General features: G+C 39.5%; 1 protein-coding gene across 2 annotated transcripts in view; it reads right to left on the minus strand.

Annotated features, from left to right (window-relative positions):
* LOC127410693 (cysteine-rich motor neuron 1 protein-like) overlaps positions 1-23,562 on the minus strand; it is a 53,271-nt gene that overhangs the window by 20,134 nt on the left and 9,575 nt on the right. The window contains exons 2-7 of one of the 2 annotated variants that reach the window (XM_051645860.1): positions 22,286-22,438; positions 21,535-21,702; positions 10,512-10,751; positions 5,185-5,364; positions 3,690-3,893; positions 1,216-1,344 (exon numbers count right to left, since the gene is read on the minus strand). In XM_051645860.1, coding sequence (XP_051501820.1) covers positions 1,216-1,344; positions 3,690-3,893; positions 5,185-5,364; positions 10,512-10,751; positions 21,535-21,702; positions 22,286-22,438 — 1,074 coding nt within the window. The remainder of the gene's footprint in view (positions 1-1,215; positions 1,345-3,689; positions 3,894-5,184; positions 5,365-10,511; positions 10,752-21,534; positions 21,703-22,285; positions 22,439-23,562) is intronic. The other variant, XM_051645861.1, reaches the window with a different exon arrangement.

Here is a 23,562-nt window from a genome sequence, read left to right on the forward strand (position 1 = left end):
TTCAGACTGTTCTGGAACAATGTGCTGTGTCTTTTCTAACTGACTGGACTTACGGTTTATTGCACAGCGTACGATGAAATTCCAGAAAAATCCCATAGACTTGCATTGATGGAATGTTCAAATGGGCCAAGGGAATGCCCGATCATTTAAACTCAGTCAAAAAAATTCAAATGTAAACAATTAATCTGCTTTAAATTGCTCTCTCTATCTGATGGTTTATCTGACAGTCGGTCTGACTATCTAACAAGCTAGCTAGCTGGTTGTTCATCTTACTGTATTGTCTGTACAACCATCAAACTTCATCAAAAATCATTTCATCCTTAAATGTGCCATACATTTTGTAACAAAGCATTTTAAATGTATCAAACAACGATGACATCATTGTTATATTTGCATACTAAATTCAGACTGGTGGTCTTTCTTATATCCATTTGCTTTTCACACCAACACGCTAATAACTACCAGCAATGCAAGAAAACAGTTTACATGAGACTTGAAATAATCAGATTATTCTCTGCTTTTGACGTCAACCGCAAACAGTACTGCACACAACAGTTGCACACACTGGATGAGCCGGTACGAACGCCGGTAAAAGTGTTTACATGCAGAGCATGCACAGCTGGGGTTATGGGCAAAAATCTACATATGCCGATCTGTGATTGCTTAAAACATTAATGACCTTACAACCATAAATGAAGGCAGTTTAAGGCGTTTACATGAACACACACTTTGTCAGATTATTAAACATAATCGGTGTAAGAATAAACGCACACATTCATTTGCTGCCTTGCAAGAACTGCTATTTACTTCAGGCAATTAGTGTAATTGCATTTGGTGCTGCTAGTGCTACAGAAATGAAATAAATAGATTATTGCAAGTTTTCATGAGCTTGCAGGCGTAATGCTTTGGAACAGTTTACAAGCCCAGAAAAATGTGCCATGATGCCCAGATGTCAAACCAACCAATGAGACTTCACGTGAGAAAAAAACCTACAAAAACTTCAGAGTAATTGTTGTGCAGATTTGTGAGGTGGATTAATGTCCGTGATCATTATGTTTTGGGCTCGTGTGTTTGTGCGCATAGTCTGTGTTTCCTTGTGTTGCGGGTCGTTTTCTCAAACAAAAACTTGCAGTATTTTGGAAGCGGTTTGCATGCAAGCCGGTTCTCATAAGTTTGTGTGTGTATGTGTGTGTGTGTGTGTGTGTGTATACTCACTGCTCACACACTGGCACAGCAGACAGCCTCTAGGGTCCTGCTGGAAGCCGAATGGGCAGTCGTGCCCAGAGAGAGAGCAGTTCTCCAGCGGAGGGCACAGCAGCGGACTCACCGTCTCATATGACGGCTCTAGGGAACACAATGAACAAAGACGATAAATAAAGTTTCTCTTCAACAATTCATGAATCTATCAAGGAAACATTTTACTCTACAAATGGGTAACATCTCATTAAACGTCAATAACAATGCATTTTGCTTTCATAATGTGACGTATTAGTGCAACATGATGTTCAAGTTTGCTAAAACAACATTAACATGATCCAATAGCCCATGGAGCCTCTGTGACGTCAACATGAAAAGGAAAGTATCTGGATGAAAGATTACAAAGTCAAACATTTATTTCTTTAGAAAAACGTGCAATCATTAATCATGCAAAATAAGGCCAGTGCACCGCATATACATCTATAAACGGGTGTTTCTTCAACTTTGGGCGATTTCATGTGCAAGGGGGTTGATTTTTATTAAAACAAACAAATTTCAACTTCATCCTTCATCATTTATTTCTGGTACTTTTCAAATGTCTTTTATGTGACTGTTTTAGTCTCGTTAGTATACTTGATAACCAAGTGGACAAAAGTGTCAGTGAAGAGCATGCTTGAGATAAAACAAAGGAAAATCAAGGGAAATAAGACTTTAATCAATCAAGCTGCCGAATTATGCAAAAAGTGTGAAAATGTGATGTAATTGTGTGTTTTTAGGATACATAAAATGTTAGCAATGAAATTAGTCTTCGCAAGACAAAGGAGTCATTTTATTTGAAATAGAAAAAAGGGTTAAAAAAGTATTAAACACAATTCAGAATATGAGATGTGCTGGAAATGACACTAAATGACATAAATCTCCTGTGATGTATGAACACACCCTGATGAACATTGTTAGAAGACAAATTAAATAAACTACTGAGAGTGAAAAATGTTTTAAACAAGACTTTCTAGATGAAAGTGACCGAACTTTAAGAAACACCCAAACACGTCGACAGTTTAACAAACTTGAACTAAATTGATCAATAAACAAATGCCCGCTCTAGCGTGCCGTGTGACCATGCGGAGAACTCATCACACACTTAACATAAATAACCTTGCGTTATGAATTGCATTGTCACAAATTTCTGAATTCAACAATGCACAAAATCAAGCTTGCATAGCTATAAGTGTTTGAGTTCACAAACTTGCATAAAGTACGTTACAGGCAGGCTCAATTCTGAGTTCATGTTGACTTTAAACAACCATTTTCAACTTCCAGAGTGAGTTAGATGTTTAGCTGTGATGTAAACTGCTCAGATGTTTCTGGTAAATGCATCCTGATGTGCTCGACTACTTCAGTGTTGCGAGAACTGTGTGTTAAAGAGTAACTTCTGTTGTTCGGCACACAGTCTTTGAGCCGCTCCTGGTTGTCTCATGTTCCTAAACAGCATCCTGGTGCAGTGTTAACTGCAAACAGAAGTGTCCAGTGTCCAGTGATTACACATAAATGCAGCTGCAATTACCAGCCATCCTCCTGATCCCACAGCTTTGATGAACGAGTACCCGCTCATATCGTTTAAAAATACAGCATGAAGCAACGTAGCATGAACAAAAGCACCGGTTTTCCGATTTCTTGCTGTAAACATTGCCCCTTCTGTTATCTCAAATGCAACCTTCTAACCTCAAGAAGGTGCTTTTGTCGAGAACAACACAAATGTAATGCCACATGTGCCATCGAATGCCTCCTGTGATGGCACAGATGCAACTAAAGAGATGCAATTAATTATTCTTCCTGGAAATAATAATCTACAATTAAGAACAGCAGGTGGCTTCCATTTAGCTGGTTGGAGCAGTAAATTTAAAGCTTCTGTAGTCTAAAGGACACCTGTTGTTGCGCACTATTGAGTGGACATAAGTGGAACGTAAGTTTGAAGACTTAATTGGCTGTTTTAATATCTTCCTTTAAACAGACATTTCAGCTTAGAGATGGAACTGAACCTGTGGTGGCCTTACAGAGCAGCGTTTTAAACGATTTATCCATATCTATATAGATACACTATCTATAGACTACACTATACATAGAATATCTATATAAATAGAGACTGTCTCTCTCTCTCTTTATGAGTGTTGTAGTGTTTGGCCCCGGGTCAAAACCCAAACTGAAGGGTTGCGATCCTTGTGACTTTGTTTTGAATAGTTTGAGAGGTGTAACGTGACGTGTCGACATGCGTTTCCTCTGTGTATGAGAGACTTTTACAACGTTTGTGCAAAAGTAATACTGTTTCAGTTTGTGTGCATGTCTGTGCATGTGCCAGTAGTTATGTTCATGAGTACGCAGGAATAATTATGGTTGACTTGATTGCTGCTTCATCTGCACATCAAGTCAATTTAAAATATGGCGACGCTATTTGCATGTTACAAATTCTAAAATGCATGTGCGAGTGTCCGTACCCTCACAGAACGGGCAGCACTCTCCAGGGATTTTAACAGGGTTCTGGCAGCTCTGTTTGCAGGCCATCGCGGTACAGTGAGGTTCTCCGTCCACACACTGACAGAACGTGCAGTCGTCTTCTTTCCACTGTTCGTCGTGAGCTCGCAGTTTATGATCCATCCAGCAGCTCGCCTTCGTGCTCTCCACCGACAACAACTCCACATCTACAGAGGCACAATTCCACAAATACAATGTCCTAAAAAAGATGTTTGCATTACAAGAGAAAAAGGAAAATAACCCAGTAAGGAACCTCCCTTACAAAAAAAACTGCTATATTCACATACCAATGTATTTAACCCTTGTGTTGTGTTCATTTTGTGCTAACACATTTTGTGTTCCCGGTCAAAAATGACCGGCCCACTAAGATTGTTTATAAATCTCTCAGACTGCATATATTATCACAAGATATTGCATAAAATCTTCTTTTTTAGTAATTATGACTATTTTTTAAAAATATATATTTATTGATAGAAGGATTAATTGAACTGAGAAAAATATATAATTATAGTAAAAAAATAGAAATTAGTTTCACTGCAGTGAGTATTAGTGTATGAAATTCCCACTGACACATAAATATATTTATTTTCCTTATAACTTCCTGAAACATACATATAACAGACAATGACATGTTGTAACTTTCAGCAGACTATCCCGATTCAAACGAGCCCAAACACAACATAATATGATTAATGGATCTTAAAATATTCCTCAAAGAGTGTACATAGAAAGACGATGCACAAAAGGGCGGTCAGCACATATTGTGTATGTACATGTCCGAAGACTTTGTGTGTGCAAAGGACTGGGATGCTCCTGAACACTTAATATTTCCATTCATTTCCAATGGACGGTCATTTTTGACCGGGAACACAACAAGTGTAACAAAGTGAAATAAAGCCAAAAAAATAAAAGTAAAGAAAACGGTCCAAATTTGTTTTGTGTTTTCAGATACCATATGTAAACAAAAGTCAAGGAATTTTATTTCAACTGGATTAAGTTAAAAAAAAAGTCTGAGTCAAAACTGACAGGGACACAACATAAGGGTTCAACAATATTCCAAAGTACTTTAGACTAGTGGTTATTAACCAAGGGGTTAATAACATTCACCCTGTAAATGGACCTTTACCCTGTAGTACGCTGTCTGTCATCCATTCACGTCAAATACTTCAACTGAATCAATTCATTCAATTTTTAATTTCGGTGGCATTTTTGTAACCCAGGTCAGAGCTGTAGTGGCACATAGTTCTGAACAGCTTCGAAAACTGTTGAAAAGTGTTTTGGAGCTTCAAAAGCAATCAGTAAGTTCTGTTAACTCATAAACTGCTCGCTGGAGGTGATGATGTGGCAGCTGTCAGCGGCCGTGTGTTTGTTAATCTTTTGAAAAACAGAATCAACTTTCATGAATCTTCAAAGCGTTTGGGGTGTGTAACGTAAACGAAGACTGTAAGACTACCGTACCTATACAGACGGGACAACATTCACCCTCAGGAACGTAGAAGTTATCACAGTCCAGTTTGGCACATTCGGTTTTAGTGCAGAATGATATTCCAGCCCGACACTGACAGAGCCAACACGAGTCCATCCGATACACGTCACCATCCGCAAAATCCTTCCCGTTATGAACGCACCGCGGAGAATCTGCAAAACACAGAAAGATAGAGTCAAGTATTAATTCTTAAACTGAATAAAAAATACATTTCATACATCAGTGTGGTTGACAAATAAATCAGTTTCTTACAATTACAAATGCCAGAGGTTTCAGACTTCCGTTAAACTAAATCCGAATGGAACAAAGAAAAAACACGCCCCCCCCACTGCGGCTAATATCAGTGAGCTCAGCAATTTTGTGAAACCTCCGGGGCTCCGTCCAAACAATTCTTCCAACTCCAGTAGGAATTCTCAGCGCTGGCATGTGAAGCCGTGTGTAACTGGTGCTCACTCACGCACAAACACGCACTTACACATATAAAAACAGCAGCCGAGGCCAAGTATGCTCTGTAGACAGCAGACGGACAGTCACGTCTCTGGAATAACAGACGGAAAGCTTCTCGGTCTCCAAACTGCACCACAAATGAACAACAGCTACTGTACGGATCATTAAAGATCCATTAAAATTCCCTTCGCTGAAGCACGATATCTTCAGAGAGCACAGGATTAAATCATACATCTACTCTAGACTATAGCAATACTGTCGGTTTATAAAGTTTCCATCCTCTTTTTGCGCTGTTCTGTTATTTTTACATTGTAAAAACAATGTTTCTGAAAATTGCTGCCTCCTGCTCGTTTCCATTCAAATGGCTTTTATCGATAAAATGGTGTGCATCATGATGTCATTCTTAAAAAATAAAACACTTTCTCGCATGAGTTTTGGTTTAGCGCAAAAGAAATCTGCCCTTGAGCCGTTTCCATACAGAATTTTGTGTATATCACAAATTGTAGCCGACATTTCGTATCCCAGATGTCCTCACATTTGTGTAAAATGTAGAGAATAGAAACAATTTATTGAAATTGGCCAGCTTACTGTTTAATGTCACATAATTGCAACAGTAGGAAATATCAGGAGATGATTTAGAACTGGATAAGTAGCTCGTCTGCATCTGGGATTATTAGAAGATATTGACTGGAATACTTGAACTGGTGGCATTAGTACACCTGTAATCCTATAATAAACTCCTGAATTAAAAATATGGACAATCCGTTCACATTGTCATTTTATTTGTCCCTGCAATTAAATCACAAAATTATGTGCTTGTGTTCTTTTCTAATCTCAGTTGCCTCCGCGTCTGAGACCGTCAATCCACACGTTTTATCACGTGACTTGTTGAGCGCGTTACCATGGAGACATAGCACGTGTGGAGGCTTCACGCTATTCTCCGTGGCATCCACACACAACTCACCACACGCCCCATCGAGAGCGAGAACCACATTATAGCGACCACGAGGAGGTTACCCCATGTGACTCTACCCTCCCTAGCAACCGGGCCAATTTGGTTGCCTAGGAGACCTGACTGGAGTCACTCAGCACACCCTGGATTCAAACTTGTGACTCCAGGGGTGATAGTCAGCATCTTTACTCACTGAGATACCCAGGCCACCCACATGTTTTTTATTTATTTATTTATTTTTAATTTATTAATATAAATGTTTGTTTTTTTTAACGGGCATTTTGGTGCACCGTAATCTTTACCGGCTGGAAAAACTTCCATCAAGAATAAAGGTAATGTGTCTTTTAAAGAAATTTAGGAAAAATCGAGTGTTCCTCTCCATTATGCTGTTTGTCGTAAGGACAAATGCGATGTTAATTCTGTCATGTGACAATACATTTTTGCGTTAATGCCATTTTTTTCCAAACCAGTTTTTCCACAACAACTGACATGTCGACATAGGATTTATGTGTTAAACGTAAATGGAAAAATATACTGTCGACACTTGTGAAATTTTTGTGATAATTTGCATTTCCATCAGCTTTATTTTGATGCACAAACTTTTTTCGCAAAAATCCTTGGATGGAAACATAGTTATATCTAGTCTTAAAAGTTGAATACAAATTAAGCTCAATTGACAGCATTTGTGGCATAATGTTGATTACCAAATTAATCAAATTAATTTACAATACTTTTTTGTAAAAGAGTGTAACAGAGTAATTGTATAAATGGAATACAAATGGAATTTTAAATACATTTTAAAGTTATTTTCCAATTATTTGATAATGAAATATCTCGAATGCATCATATAACGGCAACATATGACATGCATGATGTAAAATCACAGACATGTGAAACAGTAAAGTCTGCTGGTCATAAAGGGTTCATATTTATTCTGCTATAAGCCTCTTATAAGCTCTCAGTGTTTGATATGGTAATACAGCATCTGCGAGGCCTGGGTATCTCAGCGAGTAAAGACGCTGACTATCACACCTGGAGTTGCGAGTTTGAATCCAGGGTGTGCTGAGTGACTCAAGCCAGGTCTCCTAAGCAACCCAATTGGCCCGGTTGCTAGGGAGAGTAGAGTCACATGGGGTAACCTCCTCGTGGTCGTGATTAGTGGTTCTCGCTCTCAATGGGGCGTGTGGTAAGTTGTGTGTGGATCGTGGAGAGTAGCATGAGCCTCCACATGCTGTGAGTCCCCGCGGTGTCATGCACAACGAGTCACGTGATCAGATGCGCGGATTGACGGTCTCAGAAGCGGAGGCAACTGAGTCTTGTCCTCCACCACCCGGATTGAGGTGAGTAACCGCACCACCAAGAGGACCTACTATGTAGTGGGAATTGGGCATTCCAAAATGGGAGAAAAGGGGATAAAAAAATAAAATACAGCATCTGCGAAGCATCCTGCATACTACACACATGGATCCAAACGCAGCCCTGATCTCAGGTTAACATCAGCTGGATCATATAAAGCAGACAGACCAAGAGAACAGAAATAACAGTGAGATTTACTCTCATATGTTTTTCATATTAGAAACACTTTTCATTCAAAGTGACATTCAACACTATTATCAGGAGTAGACCTCTGGAGAGAAATGTCTTGTGATGACAGGTTACAAAGTTGTCAGTTTGTGGGAACCAGAAACATTTTAGAGTTACTGCTACAGATCCAATGATTCCAATAATTCCTAAATAATATTGTATATCTTTACGACCTTATGATGAACGTAATAAATAAAATAAAAAATAGTTGTCCTAACTTTATAAGCATGTAGTTCTGGTTCTGTTTGCTCGATTTTCCTGCAAAAAGTCTTATTTCATTCCACTAGATGGCAGCAAGTACTAGGAAAAATTATTTTCTCTCTATCACCTTCCATCACAATATGTAGATCTGAAATGTAGGTGGCGCTCTAACACAGCTGAGCACTCACACATGCGCTGATGTTTTGATGAATGTCTCAGCCGGGGAGTTGTCTAGAAGCTCAAGTCAGGTGTCTTAGGAAAGCTGAGATCCTCAGGTATGTGATGATGTAGAACTCTCATCATCACTAGTTGAGAACATATTTTGACGATGATTTGTTTATCACGCTTTTTCTGCTTGACTGCATATTCTGTTCTGAACTTCTGAGATTATTTACCCAAGAAAGAAAGCTCACAGACAAGTAAACAATGGCTCATTTGAATGAAAACAACCTAAGGTAAGAGTCGATATAGAGTTTGAGGCTATTTGGTGCTTACAGTAGCAGTGATAAAGGATGACATGAGACGTTTGTCTTTATTGTCTCACAGAGATCATATTTTACTTTGTGATTCCTTTGATAAACATTCAAATAGTGGTATTATGACAACAAAATAAACTGCATAGTCACATTCCTGAGAATGAGACCTGTCATTTGATATATGACATGTCACTTTCATATTCATATTTCTACATCATTACCAAAATTTGCGACAAACCGGCCAGTCTACGGCCAGGAGTGGGCTTTGAACCCTCAAGAACAGGGAAGTGCAACAGCTTCATCACTCGACCGTCCTGCTCATTAAAAGCACTTTCCCATCATAACATCCATCATGAAGCATTTTACTGAGTCATATAGACTTATATTTCAAAGAACTACAGATTGAGCCGTCCAGATTGAAGGTTGCTTGATGAATTGGAGCAATTCCCTGGGAATCGAACCCGACACTGGTGTTGAGCTACGCTCTTCCGGCGGAGTTACAGGAACACACTTGTCTCGCTGTCTACTGTCAACAATAGGCAGCTAACTAATAAGACTCAAGACACACACACATTCCCATGAGTGACATGTTGACCCTTCCTATCATGCTCCGTTTTACTTCATACTGGTGCATAAGCAGTTTTCTTGTGCTCATCGTGTCTCTCTGTAAATCGATTAGTTCTGGGCGGCAGCACACATTGACCGACGGGCCGAGAAGCCACAGTGGGAATTAAGATTGTTGGCAAAACTGAATACTTGCTGCTAGCGCAGAATAAACACAGAGGCCCTGTCTCACTGACTCCGCCCATTTCTCACACCTCACACCTCATCACTTCCTGTCTGTCGCTGCTCTCATGTGCAATGAGAGACGAGTGTTTTATGAAACTAACAGCGTTTCCAAACCACTTTCCTTCGGCAAGAAATGGTTGCGTAAATTAAAGCCATATTTGACGTTTTTTACACAGCTGAGTGAATTGAATATTAACAGTAACTTGTAAACCTTTAAAGACAGACCTACTGTGAGCTTTGTTAATCGATGGTATATGCTTCTGTTGAAGCCATCAGTTCACATTATTTTAATTACTGAATTCCTGGGGAAGAACTACACTACCCATAATCCTGAAGAGAGATCCACCAATCAGAGAACTGCATCAAAAGAGCTCTGTAGCTCCGCCCACTGCCATGACACACTGTGAGTCGCTCTCCCTACACTCTCAAACTACTGATATATTTGTATATATATGAATATTTTGCAATTCAATTAAAATATATTGTTTCTATGCTTATAATCAACAATTCTAAATCAATAGTTTTATATTTTTCCAATGTTTTCAATTCGATTACGTCATTTAACGGAAATCCGCAGAAATGCCTTCAGGGTGTTAGGGGTTAAAAACATTAAGTACACCGTCTTGTACCTTTGTCTTTTTGTAAGACTTTCGAATACTTTTTTGCTCTTAATCAAAGTTTGTAATGTTGTGATTCACCTCGGAGCTGGTTGGTTTGGTTCTTGGTGCACAACTCTGATGAAGGATTTTATGAAATCCCTTTAGAAAAAATGAATGGGAAAAATTGGGCGGGCACTGTAGCACTCTATTGCTCTTTTGGTCCTCCTGTTGTTCTCTCTGGGTGTCTTTACCTCTCTGGCAGGTGTAAGTGTGGCAGCAGTCTCCTGGCACTCCAGTGCCCGCTCTCACCAGCACGGCTCTGTGCCCGCTGCTGCAGACTTGAGGGGGCGGGCACCAGGCACATGTGCACTGAGCGTGTAACGTCGGGCAGCAGTCTACAGGAGGGGTGTAGCTGCGGGTCAGTAATGAATCAGGTGGGCACACAGAGGTGGGCAAAGGTGGGCATGAGACTCCTGCACAGTTCTGTTCCTCTGAGACACACGCACACGCGCACACACACACACAGGGAATGTTAGACACAGCATAAGAGTCACACACCTTCACTGGACTCACAGTGCACATACTGTTCAGACTGCGAGCAGAAGAGTGCTCATGTTGCAGATTTGGCAAGTTCACTCTGTCATCAACCAGCACACTTTGAGTTTCAATGACAGTATAACTGCTTCCTGTTCACCTGAACCCAGAACATGCATCTCCACAGAAACCTGTAAACATATTATGTTCATCAATACCAATATTGCATTCATACAACCATTTATTCATTTACTTACTCACTCATACTATTCTTTAGTTGGTTCATTCATTCATTCATTCATTCTCATTAACAGTGTCCTCTATAAACACTTAAGTATGTTTTAATTTACTAATTTTGTGCAGTTGTGAATCTAATCACTCTGATACGTCTGTAAGAGCTGCTGGGATTCTTCAGTGTTTTTGGAAGCCGTTCAGGAAAACTAAAGTGTGAGATTAGTTTCTGTGCTGATATTACAGAGCTCATAGAGCTCCTGTTATGACCGAGGCAGACAAACACACTTATCTTTGTAGTAAACACTCACTGACAGCTGCAGGGCTGACATCTCTTTTAAATCTTCCACTGTGCTTCAGCTGGTCTTAGTTTTAATGGGATAGTTCACCCAAAAATTACAATTCTGTCATCATTTATCCCCCTCATATTGATTCAAACCTATATAAAAGTTATGCAGTAAGATCTGGTTAGAAACAACCCTAAATGGTGCATAAAGACACAATTTTTAGTCATGATTTTCAAACACCTTAAGACATGTAAGTCATTAAAGTCTGATTTTCTGTAAAGCTGCTTTGAAACTATGTGTATTGTGAAAAGCACCATGCAAGTAAAAATGACGACTTAGGGCTGGGCAGTTTTTCCGATTAATTCGAATTTGCGTTTTGACACGATTTTTTATTTATTTTTTTAATCGAGAAATCAAGATTTTGCTATAAATATTGCAAACGTTATAGTTAGATACATTGTAAATCCACCAAAGGCTGAATATGGAAGATAAAAATAATTCATTGTGCTATCTTAATGCCGCTCCTGATCTGATCAGCTGCACGTGTGTGGCATGCTCCAAATGAACGTGACAGGTTAACAAAACAGACACTGATATAAAAGACAGCGCTAATATTCCCAGTATGATTGTACACAGTGTGGTTTGTAGCTCAGCTTCGTTCATCATGCAAGTATACACCGGCTTAAGACCGTAACTGGCCTCGGCATGCACATGTTGATGAACGATCTCCTTTTCATTTTACCCATAAAAAAGCGTTAGTTACGTGACAGTTATGGGCACCTTATTTCAAATCACAGAGAGGCTATATATATATATATATATATATATATGGAAGAATCAAACATCCGCAGGTCCTTTTGCCATGATGATACAGATAGATCGCTAATTATTGCTTTGTTCTGTGATGTTTCAAGTGTACTGCATCTATAGCCAACATTTGGCAAGCGATCATTTTGACAAACTTTGCTAGCTGAATTGTAATGATAAATTATTTCTTACGTTAATCTTTTTAACTACTTTTTTTTACTCATGCACGTGTAGCATGGACTACTTGATGCACTTTTGGCCGAATTTACGTTTTTTAACTACTTTACTCATGCACGAGTAGCATGGACTACTTGATGCACTTTTGGACAAATTTACATTTTTTAACTACTTTACTCATGCACGTGTAGCATGGACTACTTGATGCACATTTGGACGAATGTAAGTTTTTTGACTACTTTACTCATGCACGTGTAGCATGGACTACTTGATGCACATTTGGACAAATTTACGTTTTTTTGACTACTCATACACGAGTAGCATGGACTACTTGACGCACTTTTTGATGGACTTACGTTTTTGGACTGCTTTACTCATGCACGTGTAGCATGGACTACTTGATGCACTTTTGGACAAATTTACGTTTTTTAACTACTTTACTCATACACGTGTAACATGGACTATTTGATGCACTTTTACACAAATTTACATTTTTTAACTACTCATGCACGAGTAGCATGGACTACTTGATGCACTTTTTGATGGGCTTACGTTTTTGGTCTACTTTACTCATGCACATGTATGGACTACTTTTTTTGAGCATGGATTACTTTTAAAGATTCTTTTGGTCCTTTTTTAAGCTTTAAAGCGAGTCAATATCAACTGCTATTGTATCGTTCATTAAAACTCCTTTTAAGTTCAACATTAGAAAGAAAGTCATGCAGGATGACATACAATGACATGAAGGGCAGTTAGTATGACAGAATTTTCATTTTTGGTCCAAGTAACCCTAAGTCAAAACTTTAAGTAATCAAAGGAAGAATACTTCAAAAACATAATGGAGAAATATTATCAATAAATGACAAATCAGTGCTCAAAACATCATACACAACAGCACAAAACAGAGATGCCACAAGACTAATTAAGACTGATTGTCATTCCCTGATTGGGCAGGGAAAGAAAAGAAACAGAATTGAAGCTGTAATGAAGTTGCATAACAGAGACATTTTCCAGAAATCAGTGGCTTTGCTTATGGTCTTTCCAGGCTTCAGTTCTGCCCGACCCTGTAACCTGACACTGGCTGACACTGTACATGTACCGACACTCACAAAAATGTAAGAAGATCCCAGAGACAAGCTGAGCCAATCGCACCTCTAAAATCCCAGTTTGAATCCTGAGTGACTAGAACAGACCCAGTGCACTGACGTACTCACGGCCGGCATACACACCGAGTCAGTTCAGAATAGTTTTCTGGGTCACAGAGACAGTTAACTGACAGCAAATTAAGTTACTCACGCCAAAAAAAGTGGTACAGCTGGTGCACAGAACAGAGAGTTTGTGTGAGCTTGTGTTACACACTCCGTAAAATCATATTTGTGTAGGAAATATGACGGATGCAATTGAGCTGCTGGAGCCACTAAATAAATACTGTAGTAGACTGGAGGATCTGTACTGTAGTATATACTTTAGCTCGACTCGACACAAAGTGCACATTGATCAACTTTCTCTCTGAATATTGTCGTAGAGGAAAATTACGCTCAAGTTAACGGCAGAAACGCTCACTGAATTTGTTTCTGTACTTCACCTGAATTAATTCATTTAGACACTTACAAAAAGTACAATGGCATTACTATGTTTTTTGGCAAGGCATCATCTTAATATTGGTCATTTTTACCAATTTGATGGTTATTTTTCATACATTACTGTGATGATCAGAAATGCCAGGGTATTCGAATGGCAATCATAAAGTAGCATGGTAGTACCAATTTGAAAATGTACCAATTATCATTATTAACATGGTAATTTCTCATACACTACCATGATGATTATACCATGGTATTCTTTAAAGTACCTTGTAAATACCATGCTATATGAATGGCAATCATACAGTACCATGGCATTACCATGTTTTTCCCCCCTTCTTTGTGATATGGTAGAATGGTAACGCCATGATTTTTCTGGACAATATCATAACAGTAATACCATGGTGTTGAAGTTCCTCATTCAGTATCATGGTAATACCATCTAATTCATCACTGTACCATGGTACCACCACAGCACTTTTTGTTGACTTTATGCCTTTAAACTACTCACAGGAAATAAAATCACAAATGAGATCTCTTTAATATTTCAGTTGTTTCTCCTAGACAGCAATGAGATAAAATTGAGCGCAAACTGAGACTTATACAGTATATTTGGGTGATTCTCACTGTCAAGAAATGTTCTGGTCGTATTTTACACCAAAATCAAAAGGAACAAATAAGAAATTCTATTTTACCTATAGAAAATGAAGCCTATTTTTAGGGACATTCAGATTTTTACATTGTACATTATTTTCATGACAGTTTCGCACATTTACTTCATATATACTTCATAGTAGTACTCCCTTAATACTGCCTTTCCTATTCACTGATATTAATTAAGATGATCATTGTACAATAGCACTTCTTTATTGTAGTAGAGTAAAATCATGACTGTGTTAGGGTATATACAATGGGAATAGTAAAAGTAAAACGTCCAGATGTGTTACAATTATGAGAATTGTTAGGTAAAATGTGCTCAAGTGTCCTGGCAAGAATGTTACAATGCAAAAAAAAATGTTAATGGTCCAAAATACAGCCATCTTTTTTTTTTTTGCAAAATATGATTTCATATACACCGATCAGCCACAACATTAAAACCACCAGCCTAATGTTGTGTAGGACCCCCTCGTGCCACCATATAGCATTCCGAGATGATATTCTTCTCACCACAATTGTACAGAGCGGTTATCTGTGTTACCATAGACTTTATCAATTCAAACCAGTCTGGCCATTCTCTGTTGACCTCTCTCATCAACAAGGTGTTTCCATCCACAGAACTGCCACTCACTGGATGTTTTTTGTGTTTGGCACCATTCTTAGTAAATTGTTTTCAGCCAACGACCCTGCATCTGTGTGGAAAGGCCTGAAAAGCATCACCAACTACAAGACACCATCCCCCTCGCTCTGTGGAGAATCAACAAATGGCTGATGAACTGAATGTGTTTTACTACAGGTTTGAAAAGCCCAGTCTCACACCCCTCCCCTGCTCTGATCTTCACTTCACACACATACCAATACCTCCTGGAACTCCCCTCCTGCTACTCAACCTGCACTTATGATCTGTGAAGAGGATGTGTGCAGGGTCTTCAAGAAACAGAAGACTAGGAAGCTTCAGGCCCAGATGGTGTTTCTGCCATCTGAAAGTCTGCGCTGACCAACTAGCCCCCATCTTCACACAGATCTTCACTAGATCACTGGAGCAGTGTGAAGTTCCTTGCTGCTTCAAACACTCCACCATCATTCCAGTCCCCAAAAAACCCCAAATCACAGGACTTAAATCACTACAGACCTGTCGCTCTCACGTCTGTGGTCACGAAGTCATTTGAGAGACTGGTTTTGGCCTACCTGAAGGACATCACTGGACCCCTGCTAGACCCCCTTCAGTTTGCTTACTGAGCAAACAGGTCTGTGGATTATGCTGTCAATATGGGACTGCATTATATCCTGCAACACCTCGACAGACCTGGGACTTATGCAAGGATTCTATTTGTGGACTTCAGTTCAGCCTTCAATACCATCATGCCTGATCTTCTCTGAACTAAACTGACCCAGCTCTCCGTGCCAACCACAATCTGTTTGTGGATCAACAGCTTTCTGACAGATAGGCAGCAGCTAGTGAGACTGGGGAAACTCACATCCGGGACCCTCACTATTAGCACTGGTGCTCCTCAGGAATGCATTCTCTCTCCACTGCCCACAAATGACTTCACTGCAAAGGACCCCACTGTCAGGCTCTTGAAGTTTGCAGACGACATACGTATACATCTACATGTCCCATTAGTCTCATTATGTAATGTTTTCATGTGTGTCATTGTGTTTATATGTATGCAAATTGATTTAATAATGAGCATCAGTGGTCAAGCCAATCGTAGCTTTGCATACTGTCATTCAAATGTCTAGACGCAATTCACATAGCCTGTCTCAAAGCCTGATGTTTTAGTTATTCTGACAGCTAGTGGGAGCAAAACACAATAGGACTGGAGTAAATGTGGTATGAATTCAATAGCGGATCTATTTTACTATTATTTAGGGTTTATTTGGTTCTCCGCCATGGGTAATTAGCTAGTCATCAGCGATGCGAGAACTCTAACCAACACAATGGTGTCTGTTCTCTCGTGTTGGACAAACAAAAGCACAAAGCCTTCATTTGAGGTGCTTGATAAATTCAGACCTTAAATGGTTTAAATGTGTCACGGCAGAGCGCTGTAATAGTACAAAATGCCTAGCAACACTAATGTTGCGTCTGGGCAGCACATGCACACGTAAACCCTGGAGGACTGCGGAAATTGGTTTTATAAGCGCAGAAAGGCCCTTTGTAAACAATGCATATATCTGCCATCTCAGACGCTCTTTCATGAAAGTGAAGTGGCTCTTTGTAAACGTGTTTTCCTTTTCGCGGAGGGCACAAGGGGGGCAGTCTTCCTCCGTAGCGCGCCTCTCGCGGGCAGAGGAGGCTGTGTTGACAAGCAGCGTTTACTCATGGAAAAACTGTACAATGTGCACTCTGTTCAGAGACTGACTTTGGATGCTGGTCAGAGCAGAACAAAGGCATCTCAGTCCAGCAGTCCCTGTTTGGTTTTTAGGTAAGCCCTGTGGTTTAACATCGATTTCAGTATAATTCACGTGAAGAGAAACAATGAGCCAAGTTTATCATGTAGCATGAGACGTCTGACTGGCAAGTGAAAGGTTTAAGAACAACTGAAATGGTATAGAAAATGTGTTGCCTTATGATGTTGAGTGTCAGAATTATTCACTCAAGTGATGTTTTCTCTTAAAGCTGAAGTGTGTCATTTCAGTGCCACTTATGTCACCAAATGGAATAACAAAAGTAATTGCCACTTTCACACATGAACAAATTTGTACATTATTAACCCTATTAAATTGTTACATAATTGTTACATTATTGAGCCAATGTTGCTCTGTGGCTGGACGGGCCGCTCAAACAAACAAAGCAATGTTTTAATAGCGCCCTCAGAGTAACAGTGCAATAAACCACCATTGGCTTACTTATAACTGCCTCTGGATATTAAGTTTAACATCCAAATTACACACTTTAAAGTCAACATTTAATGCCATTCGCAACCATTTTACTTCAATAATGTAAGGCTGGGTATTGATTCAGATTTCCAGATTCGATAAGATTCTGATTCACAGGCTCTAAATTTGATATCGATTCATATTCGTTCAAGTTTATTTCATTTATACTGTCCATTTTGCATACAAACGAAAGAAATTCTCTCCCAGCTAATGCTGTTTTTTTTTATGCTGGGCACCTTCTAACTATAGGTACATTATTTTTATTGGTTTTCATTATTTTGGTCACATTTGAGCTGTTAAAAAATGAATATGATATTACATAGCATATATTATAATTTGCTACACGTTTATTTTTAATTGCATAACTTGTACTATTTATGTGTATCTACGTTGATTTGTTGAACGTGCTAAAAACCGGTACTGTCTCTTTAAGAAAACCAGCAGTTCTGTAAAGAGCGTCTGTAAATGAGCGCATACTAACGAGAGAGACTTGAATGGCTTAATCTTATTTGTGCTATGCATGATTAGAATTAAATGTTTATTTTTTGTTTTGTTTTTAATCAACAACTGACTGTAAAGAACAGAAAGGATATTAAAGAGACATTATTCAGTGACAAATGGATTGTGCCGAATCTCATCTTTGGACACACGGAACGAGTTTTTACGCTCAACACTCGCTGCTGAATTCTTCACCATTATACGACTCAATTACTGCTGAGTGAAATCTGAACATTTACCAGCCAGTGGTGAATCACAGACATTTTTAGTCACATAGCGCGAAATTTGGTTGCAAATGCAAGTGATTTTCTTTCACTGTATTAGAGGGTTGCACAGAGTAAAAGATCGATCTTGGGATCGATATAGTTATTTTCAAGTCAAGTCATTTTTACTTGTATAGCGCTTTTCACAACACACATTGTTTCAAAGCAGCTTTACAGAAGATCATGCATTAACAAAAAATGAAACTGTAATATCTATAAAGTCTTTGAGTCATCATTGTGTAGTTTGATAAAATATGACTGTAAACAAGAAGATAAATAATAAAATAATAAAATAATAATTGTATTTAGGACCCCAGTGAGCAAGCTGAAGGCGACTGTGGCACTGGAGCACAGATTTGTGATTTTTTAAAGGAAAGGAGGGACGAGCCAAAATGTATTTTTGTGGTAATCAATATTATGCCACAAATGCTGTCGATTGATCTTAACTTGCACTGAACCCGGAATATTCCTTTTAACTCTACACCTGTTGCTTCACGTGTGTGTGGTCACATGCTCAATATATGATGATAAAAACATGACTAGAAAGATCTGCAACAGTGTGTGTGTTTGTTTGCATTGGTAGTGAACCCCCCTCATTCTGTGTGAGATGTTTAATGAGATCAGGAGAGGTGTGAGTCTTTATAATGCTGAATCAGAACAATGAGCCGTCGGACTGAAGGACGCCGCTGCTTTCTCTATTGAACGTTTCTACACAAACTCCAGACATCACGTGATTCAGTGCTGATGAAGGGTTTTTTAAGGTTTCTGCCGATACTTTACATGGCAATTAATGTACTGTGATCTTTAATATTTACTAGTTACTTTTAGGAGTGTTTGATAAGGCAAGCATCATAAAGGCAATACTCATAGCAAAGATTTTTCTAATCTTATTACCCCAAATATTAAACCGAGTCATTACCTCTTCTGCACTGTTTGTGTGGTTTGTTGAGGACCGATGTGGACTGGCGGCACTGCCAGCTTAAATGACATCATTATCAGAACAGAGGCCAAATCTCACCAGCTATTAAACTAAGCAGAACCTCAGAAGAGTTTTGTGCCACTTTTATACTCACTCGCTGTATTCTGGAAGTATGAAGTCAGGGCTGTTTGTACTTGGAGTTTGGGAACGTTTTTTCCTTCTAACGTGACTTTATACACATATACGGGGTTGTCTCACATCCACCCAACCAAGTCTAAGCTGGTCCCCAGGCCAAGTCAAGATGGTCTGTTGGCTGGTTTTAAAGGGGTTTGGGGCCAGTTAAGATCGACCAACCAGCTCAGATGTTTTTTTTTTTTTGGGGCATAATTTTAAATCTCAAATGGAGGAACACAAAGACAAAAGCAATTTATTCATAAGTATTAAATGAGTCATTGATCCCAAACATCTCAGCGTGAATGAAAACTCCGACTGGCCTTCAGTCACGGCGCTCTCAAGGGACGCTGCCAAAACACAGATACCGGATCACATGCGTGCAGTATGTGGCGGAAACCTGGTTTTCAGAGACGAATCAGTTATATAAGCTCCACACTGAAGCGTTGATAACAAACAGACGGCAACAGCCCTCTCTGACAGTTGTGCAAAACAAGCTAATTATCAACAGATGTGCTCTTGAGTAATCAACATCACCAGCGTTAAGCGTTTGGATACTCAAGGGGGGCGTGATGGCACGCCAGAACGAGAAATGTTGTTTACTGTATCGGTGGAAAGATTTGTGGATTTTTCTTGTGTTCAACAGTTATCATATGAAGTGATTCCTCCATAGAGAGCAAACAGTGAAATTAAACAATGTACCATAAACAACACAGAGCTATAAAAAATAATAGCCCAAAAGACTGAATTCTGTCACTGGACTGATTCTGGACGCTCATAATTAAGATAAACAGATCATCCAAGGCATTGACAGTTCAACAGCCAGTATAAATGCACTCAACTGTATAACAGGTCAATGTCAACAACATCACTTTTATCACCACCATAACAACACGAGAGGATATCTAAAAGCATGCAATCAATTATGTGTTGAGAGCATAACACTATATGGAAGATCATTATGTAAGCAGGAGATGCTGTAAAAGCCAATAAACTCATTCAGTGAAAGTGAGGTTGTCATCTGGCGTCAAAAGGCGCATCTGCAGAGAGCTGTGAAATGAAAATGTTATCTAATGAAAAACATTTCACATGTGTTGTCTGACACACAGTGTCCACTTGAAAATTATACAGAGAAAGACCTTCAAACACATTAAAACATCTCACTAAAGCTACTGAGCCAAGCTGACATCAAAATTGAAGAGATTTTTTTTGTAAACATTAAACCCTAGAAAATCTACACGAGCAATATCTTCTACCAGTAATATTTAGGTATGTTTCCTTAAGCCATGAGAGGCCGTGCATTACAGTGATTTTACCACAGGTAAAGGTTAGGATTAGGGTCAATTGGGGTTAGGGTCAGTTGGGGTTAGGGTCAGGGTCAATTGGGGTTAGGGTTAGGGTCTGTTGGGGTCATTTGGGGTCAATTGGGGTTAGGGTCAAGGTCAGTTGGGGTTAGGGTCTGTTGGAATTACAGTTAGGGTTAGGGTCAGTTGGGATTAGGGTTATGGTCAGGGTCATTTGGGGTTAGGGTTAGGGTCTGTTGGGGTCAGTTGGGGTTATTTGGGGTCAATTGGGGTTAGGGTCAAGGTCAGTTAGGGTTAGGGTCAGTTGGGATTAGGGTTATGGTCAGGGTCATTTGGGGTTAGGGTCAAGGTCAGTTGGGGTTAGGGTCTGTTGGAATTACAGTTAGGGTTAGGGTCAGTTGGGATTAGGGTTATGGTCAGGGTCAATTGGGGTTAAGGTTAGGGTCTGTTGGGGTCAGCTGGGGTTATTTGGGGTCAGTTGGTGTTAGAGTCAGGGTCAGTTGCGGTTCGGGTCATTTGGGGTTAGGGTTAGGTTCATGGGGTCATTTGGGGTTAGGGTTAGGGTCAGTTGGGGTTAGTTGGGGTCAGTTGGGGTTATGGTCAGGGTCAGTTGGAGTTAGGGTCTGTTGGAATTAGGGTTAGGGTCAGGGTCAGCTGGGGTTAGGGTTAGTGTCAGGGTCAGTTGGGGTTTGGGTTAGGGTCAGTTAGGTTTAGGGTTTGATGAATATCCAATCAGATATTTGAACTGAAAGTATTTCTTTTATAATTATAGTTTTAAAATGTGCTTTCACTGATTAATCAAGTTCACTGTCGCAGCTGATTGCAGATCAGCGATAAAGCAACAATGCAACACATGTTTGGAAAGCTTCAACAGTGGCGTATGACATACAGACACGAGCACGATTACTCTCTGCTTGTTTCAAATGTTCTGTTCTGTGTTAATACATTGTAAAAGTTGCATACCTGCGGCTCGCTGACACTGACTGCGGTTGATGTACGTGAAATGACCTTCGCAACTCTGAAATGAACAAACACAGCCGGCAGACGTCAGGTTACAACCGGAGAACACGCATGCCGGATTAACAGCACTGAATAAAGTCTCCCTGTGTCTGTGATCATGACGACGAGACCCTGAGAGAGAGAGACAGAACTGAAGGTCAAACACAGGCCAGAGATGACACGATTAATGTGGCATATCAATTGCAACTTACTGTAATGTAAACTTGGACACATTTCTGGTCCGATGAATTAAATAATTTAAGCTTAAATAAATGTACATTTAACACAAACAATGTGACATGAAATATGTGTATCACACAAAGTACTGCAACCTGTCAAAACATCCCAGAAAAGCCGCTCGTAAAACCACAGAACCACATCAAAGATGAGCGAATCTCAAAAACACATTAAACTGCAAAAAAAATTACAAATAACAATTTGCTAAGAAAATAAAGCCTTTTATATGACCATTTAGCAGCTCATTTGTACAATTAAGAATATTTTCTGCCCAATTTGGCATTACTGTGGAGCAAAACAAAATAAAAATAAAATAAAAATAAAAAATAAAATAAAAAAGATTTTCCCTGTAACAAAATAAAGGCTTCTTTTTCTACATTTCTGCCTTTAAACCCTCCAAAAATTGGCCTTTATTTTCTGACCCAGTTGGACATGTTCTTGACCGGTTTTTTGAATCAGTGATGCGTGCGTCTCTCACCTGTTTTCCCAGCGTGCACACATGCATCTCTGTTCGGAAAGCTGTATATCCTGATACAGGAGTGTTTGGACTCGCACACACACTCGCCGTTCACGCGATCACACCCGCTCACCAGGGGGCAGCGCTCGTCTTCATCTGTGGCATCAGGTACCACTGTGGAGAAGAAGACAGTGTTGTCATGGTAACTCAGATTTGTTTGCTGGGTTTTGGTTTTTGTCTCAGCTGTCGGCGTGATTCGCTTGCTTTCGTTCCACACAGTGATGGCCAAACGTCTGCCTCTGAGATCTCAATTTCAATGTTTATGGATTATTGACCGTATGTCTTAATGCCTTAATGCAACTGCTTTTTTAAAGAGCACCTATTATGGTTTTTCAAATATTACCTTTCATGTAGTGTGTTATATAGCTGTTTGTGAATGTAAAAAAGTCTGCAAAGTTTCAAAAATCAAATGGAGTTATTGACACCCAAAAGAAAGAACCGATTCTGAACACCTGAAACGAGTCATTAGTAATTCCAGACTTACTTCCTGTACTAACCTACGTAATTTGGTAACAAAAAACCCGCCTCTGGTCTTCATTGGCTGCTCGCGAACGGCTTTGACCCGCCCTCAAACACTACACTTAGCGGTAGACCAATCACAACAGACTGGGACATCTGACCAATCCGAGCAGAGTATGCTCTCTGAAAGGAGGAGTTTAGAATTAATCCTTTAGAACGGATCATTGAGTCGTTTGAGACACTGGGAAAAGAAGGTAATGCTGCAATTTAAATTATGAGCAAATTAAAGTGTTTTATGACCTTGGATGCATGTAAATCTATTGTATGAGACCTTTAACACAAAATTAGGCACGTTTAAAAACCATAATAGGTGCACTTTAAGGAATCGGACTCCACTGGTCGCACGGGCTGCTCATTTCAATCTTGGTGTTACAGTACATTGCAGAAGAATGCATGTTCAGGAACCGTTAATGGTACCAAAACTCGTGAAAATCATAACGTTCCAGTATTTTTTATGAAACCGGTTGTCTGTTCCCAAACCCTTAAAATGATCCGAGCTATGTTATCCACATAAATGTTATAGTTCTCTACTCTTACTGTAAAGCGTAGCTCAGATCATATAATCTCAGAAGAGTTTGATGAAATAATATTGAGATCTCTGACTTTTGATTGCAGACTTTGGCATCTTGGCAAATCTGTGCACAGTTTGAGACACTGTTGAGATCTCTTGTGAAACTCTAGACATGTGAGATTCCTCGGGTCTTTTTCTCAGGAGAAAC

This window comes from Myxocyprinus asiaticus, chromosome 20 (assembly GCF_019703515.2).
Source record: "Myxocyprinus asiaticus isolate MX2 ecotype Aquarium Trade chromosome 20, UBuf_Myxa_2, whole genome shotgun sequence".
Lineage (NCBI taxonomy): Eukaryota > Metazoa > Chordata > Actinopteri > Cypriniformes > Catostomidae > Myxocyprinus > Myxocyprinus asiaticus.